At 42.6% G+C, this 10,524-nt stretch overlaps 1 protein-coding gene across 1 annotated transcript; it reads right to left on the bottom strand.

The window, feature by feature from the left end:
- Window positions 1-587: 587 nt before the first annotated feature.
- On the bottom strand, window positions 588-7,125 carry LOC130145797 (myosin regulatory light chain 2, smooth muscle minor isoform). Its single transcript, XM_056331160.1, has 4 exons — window positions 6,858-7,125; window positions 2,507-2,704; window positions 2,154-2,315; window positions 588-1,188 (listed from the first exon to the last, which is right to left on the bottom strand). Exons 2-4 carry the CDS (start codon window positions 2,688-2,690, stop codon window positions 1,016-1,018), a joined length of 519 nt encoding a protein of 172 aa, XP_056187135.1. The 5' UTR covers window positions 2,691-2,704; window positions 6,858-7,125; the 3' UTR covers window positions 588-1,015.
- Window positions 7,126-10,524: the final 3,399 nt, after the last annotated feature.

The raw sequence follows: 10,524 nt of genomic DNA, 5'->3' as shown, positions 1-10,524 counted from the left end.
TGCTTAAAAGTCATCTTACCCATGTACCTAAGGAATATGCATGACCTTTTAAAAAGTGAGAGGGACTTCAGCATGTATAGCACTTTACCAAGTTAATTCTCAGAACAACTTTGCTGACATTCTGACATGCAAACGCATTAAGATACAGAATACAGCTGTATATAGGTTTTCCAGCCATGTATTGCTGTTAATTAGTGCTATCACAGGCACTGTAGCTTCTCAGATTCCATTGCACAAGCTTCCTTCAACTGAAGGGAAAAAAATATGCCTAATTCCCAGTTATTGCCAACATAAAAACTTAGCAAACAGGAATGCAAACTTTGACATGAAATTATTGCTAAAAAGCAATATTAAAAGAAAATAAAAGTTGGGCATGATACCTGCTCAATAATCATTAATGTTCTCTGCTGGTGATAAGGCAATTCTAACAATCTTCCCTAACCATTTCTTTGGCTAACTACTTACACTAGTCCAATCCCACTTAAAAATCTGAGTTAAGAAATTACTACAGCTACATTTTTAAAGATCAGCACATCCCACTAGGCACATTTCAGGACTGTGTGACACCAAACAAGACATTAAGAAAATGAGTTTTCCAGCTTAATTGTATTTTACTTGCAGTTGCAAATTAACCCCTGCATTTGTAAAAGCATAATAGAAGTGTCATTTTTCACAAAAAAATTAGGGTATTTATCTATATAGCAATCTTTATTCCAAAATGGCATTTATTACAAAAGTGTAAAAATCCAGCTAATCCAGAAACATTGAGATTGTTTTCCTGGACCATCAAATCCAGGCATCTTTGTCCCCATACCCTTTTCCTCACAATATTTTCCCCAGTTCCAGTCTGATTACACAGGTGCAAATATGCCTAAACGGCCTGGAATAGATAAATACATTGACAAAGGCAAAAGCTGTAAAGCTAAATGCATGCAACAAGTTCTATCAGGAAGAAACCCTCAAAAATAAATGTAAGTGTAAAGTAGAGATAATCTGCAGGTATCAGGTGATTTGCTCAGTCATCCTTGTCTTTTGCTCCATGTTTCAGGATGCGCGTGAATTCAATGTAGTTGAAATTCCCCTTTTTATCGATGGGGGCCTCTCTGTACAGCTCATCCACCTCTTCATCTGTGAACCTGTCTCCCATCGTCGTCAGCAGCTCCCGCAGGTAGTCTTCCTGGATGAACCCTTGAACACAACAGAAGAGGACATAAGTGTTTACATTTATCAGCTGATAGACAGATAATAATGTCTGTCTTCAAATTTTTTTGTTCAATTAATGATACCTACAGTTTTTGTTGCCAAATGAAAACAGCCATTAAAACCTATTACTGTAATTACTGAATAATTACAAGTATTCAATCAAGTCAAGCCTCTTTGTTAATTTGCATGCTCTCACTTCAGGTAAAGGCCGTTCTGAGATTTGCCTGTGTTGTTTCAAAGAATATACAAATTTGTATTTTACACAAAGGGAATCCATCTGGTCTTGAACATTCCTAATGGAAACCACTGAAAAAAAAAAATGATGGAACCTGACTACCAGTGTTCAAGAAGTGCATGAACCACAGGAAAGTTTGAGATATTTCAAAGATATTAAATTGATCTTAAATCAGCGACACCACTCAGATTTACTAGACTGACTGGCTGCAAAGAATACACTTTTGGCATTGTTTATTAAACAAGCAACCTTATATAGAACTTGTGATCCTTCTGTCAGCACTTTGAGTCACACAAGGTTCTTCCCCCCCGATTCATTTCCTTCTCCAGTTAAGTGTAGCTTAAAAGAGGGAAGGTGCATGGATACAAGTTGCTGACAGAAAATAAGTTCTTCATAAAAGCTCAACAGCTTTGAAGACAAGGACTCCCCTTACATAATATTCAGCTCTGGGGCAACTTAAGTTAGGAAAAATTTAAGACCCTAGTTTCCAATCCACATTTTTTACTTTCACCCGTCTTGAACAACAGAAGCAAGAAGTGCCAGAAGTCTGTGATTTTAAGCTTTGCAGTCTTTGAAAATGTAATTTCAGGTGATGAGGCATGATTTTCAGTTTACAGAAATCAAAAGAGTTTCCAGACCTAGTCATCACCACCTCTGTGAATATGATTATTTGTTACAAAACTAATACACATACACTGTTACTTTACCCACATACCTGTTGCTTCTTCATCAAAGCAAGCAAACGCATTCCTGATTACATCTTCCGGATCGGTGCCATTTAACTTCTCACCAAACATTGTAAGGAACATCGTGAAGTTTATGGGGCCTGGAGCCTCATTCATCATGGCATCTAAGTATTCATCCGTTGGATTCTTTCCTAGGGATAAAGGGATTCATATTTGGTGTAGCTTTCAAACTAAAAGAAAAAGCAAGCTGAATAGCTCAATACAAATGGAGACACTTCTCATAAGCTATCCCAAACACAGTATTCTAAATATTATTTAGAATATAATAATGTAAGTATTGCACAAAGTTGTTTGGCAACCATAAACAGAAAAGTGACATTACCAAGGGAGGCGAGCATATCGTGCAAGTCCTCCTTGTCAATGAAGCCGTCCCTGTTCTGGTCGATCATGTTGAAGGCCTCCTTGAACTCCTGAATCTGCGACTGATCAAACATTGCAAATACATTGGAAGTGGCACGCTGAGGGCGCTTCTTGGTGGTCTTCGTCTTTGCCCTTTTGCTGGACATGTTGACTGTTGGTTCTAGGAAGACAGAAACATACTAAAGATTTAGCCTTATTAAATCATATTACAAGTCCTTGGGGTAGGGATGGATAAAGGCGTATCAAATTCCATGTAATAAGCAAATACCCCAAAGTACACATTTATTTTAATATCTCAGGCTCCATTTCGTTTCATTCAGACTTCACTTGCTATTAAACATAACACTTCAGGATCCAGGGACTGGCACTCTAGGCCAATAGCAGGCTACATGAAACAAATCAAATCACAGTGCTTGAATTACTGAGTCAATACTCTTATCAGCATCTTCCACACATTAGGATGACTACATTATTTATCAGTTCAGGAGGCACACTGCTGACCTACCACGTAGAAGTATATGGGGCTGCTAGCCTAGCATAGTATACAGTGGTTAAAGAAATCAAGCATAAGGTTTTTGTGAAGATTGTTGAACGATGCTGGGAGAAATATCTGCTAAAGAAGTCCTATTAGAGTTCTTTCATCAAAGTCAACTACAGGATTGTGTGTGTTAGAGAAAGGACATGGACTTGGTTCAAAAGTAGTGCATTGTTCTTCTCTTACACAGTGGAACCATTACACATGCAAATGCCAGCATACTCTGCTTTAAATGAATTAACGACACCATAGTTCTAAAAATCTTAACTGTTTCTTGTAAGTTATCAACCTTTAAAAACTTTATATATTCTTAGAATTTTTATATAGCTCCATGCATCAGTAATATACTGATTTCATTGTTACCCTTGAGCTGTCAAATGAAAAATAAATGTGGTAGTTAACATGTTATAACTAATAAAATCAGGATAGAAGTGAGGCTTTCAAGTGCTTCTATTTAGCTGGGAAGATACATTTAGTGTTCAGCTATGGTTGATGGTACTATCACAAAAAGCCGAGTCATTCACTGAAACACAAACACAAAAGGCCTCAACATCAGATCAGAAGGAAACAGACCCTGTTTAATGTTGTTTCTACAAGTCTTGTATGCCTCTATGCTCTAGTTTTATCTAATGCAAGCAATCTATACAGCTATAGCCCATTATTATGCCCAAACCAAGTGTTATGTAAACCAGATTCCTTCCATCCTTGATTTTGAATTTTACAGGAAGCACCTGCAGCAAGTATGTCCTGAAAGAGGACAAATTTAAGCTGCACCTGTAGTCACAAGAACACCAACATTTTGAAATTTACAAAGTATTAATTTTTATAACTTTAAAAAAATATCTAGTCAGAAATGCAACTGTAATCAGTCACAGCACAGGTCTAACTTTTTCATATAGTTCTCAAAGTTACAATACTTGCTGTTAGACTCCTGAAAGCCAAGACTGAAGTCACTAACTTGGATTCAACCTTAAAAATCAGAGAATAAAATTAAGCAAATTCATTCCCTTACACAGTTAATCAATCCAATAGGCAAAAAGCAGGTGGTTTTTTTTTTAAATTAAGATGAAAGACATTTTACCTTGCTTTGTATCAGATACCTGACATGCTGTACCAAGCATCTGGATCATAAAAGGATATTCCATGGTTACGTCCTTCTCAGCCTGTCTACAAAGAGTGTTACTGATTTCCCCTGCTAATTCCACACTTTTAAATCCTATGTGCATATACAACGTTCTTCTGACGTATAAACCAAACCATTATGTCCCGAACTATAAATAGCATATGAAATGCAACTGCGCATCATTCAACACTGAAGTTCTCTTCATTGCATTCACTAATCACAAGCTATCTGAGATGTCTGGCCTCCAACAACACTTCAACAAATAAATATGAACTCCTGACATCTAGATATTTATGAAGACAGCTGACAATAAAGGTAGTTAGCTTTCAAGCAGCAGTGAAGGGTTGTGCATAACTTCAGTCTTTTTTTTACCTCAGTAAAAACACTCACAGAAGTTACTGTTAAAACTCTGAATTACTGATTAAAAATTCAACTACCCAAAACAGAGTCAAACAGTATCTATTAATAACTGTCTGAAACAATTCATAGTTTTCAGGATATGGCCTATCCAAAGTAAGCTAAAAATTTTACTTTGCATGTGCTGCAAGGCAGTGCTCCCAGCACGCCACTATCTGCTATTCTCTCATGTACAATTCAATCCTAAGAGGAGGTAACAAAAGCAGACTACTGCCAACTGTAGCTACACATGGTGGGAAGAAAGCCTATTTTTTTTTTTTTAATTCTGTTCAGAAGATTGCCACATCAGAGTATCATACTAAAGATGATGAAACATTTGCCAATGCTTGTATTAGCCATCCTCAACCAGGCTTGAGAAGCAGCCATACAGAATACAGAAGACACAATTCTCACTTCAAGAGACCTGTCAGCCTGCGTACAGAGAAACATTAGGTCTCGCAGAACTGTAATGCCTTTCAGCAGAAGTTTGGTTCAGCTATGCCTGAATCAAGGCACTCAGAGCTGAGAAGCTCTATTACGAATTATAAATTGGAACATGTTCAGAAAAACAAGGACATCAATACATTTAGCCAAAGAGATCAATTTCTGATGAGAAAGTTCAAGTGTTTACACTCAGTGTTATCTCTCCATGTACGACAGGGAACAAATAACAACCCAGAACTAACCTCACTGGAGTCAAGCACAGAACCCACTCATTTTACAAAAATAATATTTCATCTGATAAATCCACGAGGTAATTTATTATTTTTAAAAAAATCATGCTTTTATAATGGAAATAGAGTAAGTATATACCAAAAAATATAATTTCAGTAGATAAAAAGTGGAAAAACTTCACATTAGACAGTACAAGTAGTGACAGACAGGTTTAGTCTCGGTTGTTTAATACTATGATGCACTGAATGGTCTGGGCCTTTTTTGGCATCTGTTCAAGAATGTAAGATGTAAGATCTTGCCTGTAACGCTTGCCACAAGACATTTCCAAAAACATAACCTTAATTTAGGAAGATTTTCACATATTAAAAAAGTAATAAATCACACCCACTAGACTGGAGAGGTAGTAATAGCACCGTGCTGCTTGCATGTTTACATTTGTTTGCTTAGTCAAGCAATTGATATCAAAACTACAGACGCACAGAAAGTCATCTTATGGTCCTTACCTCTGGGAAAAGGATAAACCCTAGGAGGAGACAAAACTGAACAACTAAAGAGCTTGAGCCAGACAGTAAGATAGGAAACTTTACAACCCACTAACAGTGGTGGTAGGCTATATCTGTTCAGAGGCAGTAATGGAAAGTTATACTTTAGAAGACACCCTCACGTTATAAAAACAACGCTGCAATGATTGTAACCGTCTATCACTCAAAATAAAAAAAATAATTAAAAAAAACAAACCCGAAGCCCATCACACAATAAAACCCCACAACCCACCCCCCAAAAAATCTCTACATGGGCTCAGACATAATAGTCACTTTCTTTTTCAACCATCAAATTCAAAGGTCAGCCTCAAAGCTAAACCCCAAGTTCTGCTCACACCATCAATTACAGCATCAGGTACCACCACGCATCCACCGCGGTCTGGGGGTAGCAGGAAAATGCAAGACCAAGGCACCCTCCAGGAAAAAAGCCGCCCTATGCCACCTCACCTAGTCTTGAAAGCCACCTTAATACACTTCTCACCAATAATTTTCCCAAAGCCTTGTACAGGAGCCACACTTGCCTCAAAATCTAATGCCTGTGACTCAACGAAGCCTGTCTGCAAGTTAGGGAATGGAAACCGCTACGGGCTGTCCCCAGCAGTCGTTGCGGCCATAGTTATTTCCAAACGTCGCCACGGAAGGGCAGACTCGCGGCAGCTCCTGCTATCTCAGCCTCTTCCGACGGCTGGAGCTTCCAGGCCAGCCCTTCCCCCGCTCCGACGGCGGCGAGGAAACGGCTGGAGAGGGCTGGAAGGCAGCCGCCCCCTCCCGACAGCGGGCTGCTCAGGCCCGCGGGCGTTGCCGGCCCCCAGCCCCAGCCCGGCTCCTCGCTGAGGGAGCGCCGCGGCGTCCGCGCCACGCTCGGCTCCGGCCGGGCCCGGCAGCACAGAGGCGGGGGCCGAGGCGGGCTGCCCCGCAGGCGGGTGACGCCGCAAGGGACCCCCGGCCCGCCTCATCAGACAGCCCCGGCCCGCCGCACCCCGCACCGCCCCCCAGCTCCACACCAGGCAGGCGGTCGCTAGAGCCCCCGGCCCAGCCTCACCTGGCGGCTGCGGGAAAAGGTCCTAGTCCGAGAGCGGCGGGAAGCGGCGGCGCCGGCACTTCCGGAGAGGGAGCGAGCGGCCGCCGCCCGCCGGCGCAGAGGAAGGAAGGCGTGGGCGAGACCATCCGCGCGGAGCGGTGGAGGGGTGCCGGCGGGGCTCCTCGATTCGGCGGCAAGGTGCCACGGGCCGTGCCAAGGACAAGCCCCGGCAGTGGCCGTGGGCTGCGCGCGTCCTCTCGGGGGTCTCGACCGTCTCCAGGAGGACGAGGTCCGGGCGCCGGGCTCGGCCTCTGTCCCGCCCGCCTCCCCCCGGCGCAGCGCAGCGGTGGTGCAGCGCGGTACGGTCACCGCATTCCAGGAGCGGGAGGCGGAGGCAGCGCCACGTCTGCCCTTGTAAGGCAACGGCGGGAGTTTCCTGCCCGCGCGGGGCGGGGCCTTATCCCCTCGCCCCGCCCCGCGGTGGGTGTGGCCACAGGGCGGTCGCCGTTCCGGCGGGGCGGGGTCCGCGGTGTCACCTCCCCGCCCTGGGGCCGCCGTGCTGGGCTGCCCTCGGTCCGTCCTGCCGTCCGTCACCGCACTCCCGTTCCCAGGCGTCCGTACTGCTGGTTAGGGTTGCAGCTGCCTCACAACGCACCACCGGCCTCACCTGTTCTCGTTTTCTGACAGAAAAATAGCGCATGTTCCCGGTCCCCTCGGGCCACCCGGGGTGGGGCGGTGGCGCGGTGGCGCCGGCAGCCAGCCCAGTAAAACCTAAAAGTACGTTTTATTAAGCTGTCGTGTGTGCTCGGCAGGTGAAGTGTCACAACAGCCGATGGAGCGGGTCGGTCTGGAAGGTTGTTGTTAACGAGTTAACTATGTGGTGTGGCTGGGCTTCGGAGCAGGCCGGGCCTGGCTTCCTGAGGAAAAGGGCTTACAGCGGTTTGTTGCCTCAGTGTCCTCCCATCTTTGAATAATTTTTACTCGCTTTAGCCAATGCCAGCAGGCATAATGGGCAGCCAGCGGCCTCAGGCAGGTTCAGTTCTCACAGTTTGTGAAAACAGTGAAAGATTACCCATATTTCTGACTTTTTTGAGGGAAACAAACTTAACGGAGGTGACCAGGAGGTGCATGTGCCAGGCTGTGCTCCCCACAGGCTCCCTGGGCCGGGCGGAGAGCAGGGCTGTGGGGGGCCGCTGGGCCAGGGGGAGCTGCTTGCACGGCTTTCCCTCTTGCTGGTGCTGCCGGCAGCATTTTTTATTTACAGGGAAGCTTGATGGTCTCTGTCAAATCCCCTGCGTTTCTCTGGTGCGCTAGTGAGGTGCTGCAGGCCACCCGCTCGGTACGAGCCTTCTGCATCCTATCGGGCAGTGCCTGACCCCAGTTCTGCATCTCTGGCAGAGCGGCTGTGATGTGGAAGCTGAGACAGCCTTTCCTCTGGTCATCCAGAAACAGGTTATTCCTTGTGCCACAGATGAAACTCATGGCTGTTCTGAACCACTTTTTTCAATCTTTTTTACTTATGCTTCTAGACTCCAGTACTTCTACTGCTGAAGTCAGTGGCGAAATGGACATGTAATTTAGCAGACTTAGCTTTGGTAAGAGCAGGAATGGGGATCTTTATCTTAGAGGTATTTTTATCCAACAATGAAATAAATAATACTAAACCCCAATGTTTTGCTAATTTTTTGTTTCAAAAATTAATGCAATACTAACTCAATGATTTATAGGTATGTTTATTTTATGACCTATTCTAAAATAATTTGTTAGCTTACCCAAAATTAGAATAATGAAACGTGCAAATAAAAGAACAATCAAAGGCAAAAATGTGAATAAAGAATATGTAGGAGGACCTGTCAGAATAAGCTTTTGTATCTGGGATCTGCGTCGGAAGTGTCTGGATATGAGTAGCTGCCACGTTTAATATTTAACATGATGAGTAATACTTAATATATTGACTAACCACAGAGGACTTCAGCCTATACTCTAAATTATCATAGCTGAGTTTACCTTAATGCCCATTGACCTTTTGCAAGATTTTTTTTTTTCCTGAGTAATTTTTTAATGGGAAAAGGTGTGCAAACTTTTATATTGTGAGGTAGAGAGGAATTTAGAGACTCAGTAGATTTCTGGCATCTTTAAGAAATACAGATGCCAGTAATATTGATTTATGAAGAGCACTCGTGTTTCCAGAAAAAAACAATTAACCAGTTATAAAACAAACATTATTTGTTTGTAACGTTTTTCTTCATTAGTTTTCATTGCATTTCCTTAGACAGTATAAAAGCATAATGAGTTCCACTTTACAGATGGTGAAAACGAAGCACAGGTGGGCTAGACAACCCAAACAAACATACATAAATGCTGAAGATGTGGTTGGGAATGTAAAAGGATTTTCATTAAAGTAAATAGTTTCAGAGTCTGTCTTCAATGGGGTTTGGAAGCTTGCACGCTTCCAAAATTCCTATGAGATTCCAGTCTTTGGACACATAAATAACTTTAGAATATACCTTAAAGTGACTTACTTGCTACTTTCTCAGAGGCCAGAGGTCCATAAAGGAGGAAGTTTGCCAAGGCTGCTTTTAAACTCGGTGTTGAATGTATGCTAGACTTAGGTTAATCCTTCTGGGTTGGAGTCTCTTTTGAATGCATGAATAGTCACATTGAAGTAAATACAGTATTAATGGAGCAGCCAGGCTCCTCTCTTGGCTAGCAGGCAATCTGCCTGGGAACTTCTCTGCTTGTTTGGGAAGGGTCTGCCTTCTTGGGCTTGCTTGGTTATTGGATTTTGCATCTTCCATGTCTTTTCACGCTCCACCATTATAAGGCTCTCCCCTGCTGCTTTCTGTACACTGTTTGGGAACTTTTTCTCACTCTCAATAATACCTTACTCTGTATGTCAATCAGTATTTTCCACATACATGCCATACAATTTTGCTCCATGGAAACAATTGTATTGCAGTCCAGGCTGGCAATGGCAGCCTAAAATTAATTATATGAAATTACCAAGAAGAGTCTGTGGCCAGCAAAATCCTGGACACATGGAAGTGAAGGGCCGGGATGTCACACCTCTTCATCAGTGTGTCTCCTCTGTGAGGATGCATTTTACTGGGAGAAGCATACTTCAGGGAACTGCATAATTTAATGAAGCTCATGCTTCATAAAAATCCCCAAACAACTCAGTAGGACCTAGGGCATTCAAAGAAACAAAATCAGAGCACTGTCCTCAAGCAGATGATTTACCTACTCTAACCATACTTCAAATTTAGCAATTTGTTTAATGCTTTTCATATGTTTTATTTTCTTTGTCTAGAAATGAAACAGCTACCAAAGTGGTTAAATAATAGCAGTAATATAACAGAATATAATCATACATTATAATATCAAAATATAGTAATAACAACAACAGTAATACAAATTTATTACATTTAAAACAAAGGTCAGAATATATTTTGATATTCAATTATGTAAACAATAGTATAGTCAGACTATTAAAAAAGAACAACAAGGAAGCCGGACTATAGTTACACTCTGGGAAAGTGTAACTATAGTTACAGTCAGGAAAGAAGGAACATGCTTTGACTTGTTACTAGCTCCAGCAATCAACACACATCTTCCATACTACAGCGAATAATATGAGTTTACTTAAACAGTGCAACTCCAGCTGATACCAGCCTGTGGAAGGTGGGTG

The sequence above is a fragment of the Falco biarmicus genome, chromosome 3 (genome assembly GCF_023638135.1).
Source record: "Falco biarmicus isolate bFalBia1 chromosome 3, bFalBia1.pri, whole genome shotgun sequence".
Lineage (NCBI taxonomy): Eukaryota > Metazoa > Chordata > Aves > Falconiformes > Falconidae > Falco > Falco biarmicus.
The sequence above is the reverse complement of the archived record's forward strand: the minus strand, read 5'-3'. Positions and strand labels throughout refer to the sequence as shown.

Coding starts and splice junctions, on each gene's coding strand:
- LOC130145797 (XM_056331160.1), bottom strand. CDS start 2,690: ATGTCCAGCAAAAGGGCAAAGACGAAGACCACCAAGAAGCGCCCTCAG. Junction 2,316..2,506: donor CGATATGCTCGCCTCCCTTG/GTAATGTCACTT, acceptor CTTTATCCCTAG/GAAAGAATCCAACGGATGAA. Junction 1,189..2,153: donor CTTTGATGAAGAAGCAACAG/GTATGTGGGTAA, acceptor GTTGTGTTCAAG/GGTTCATCCAGGAAGACTAC.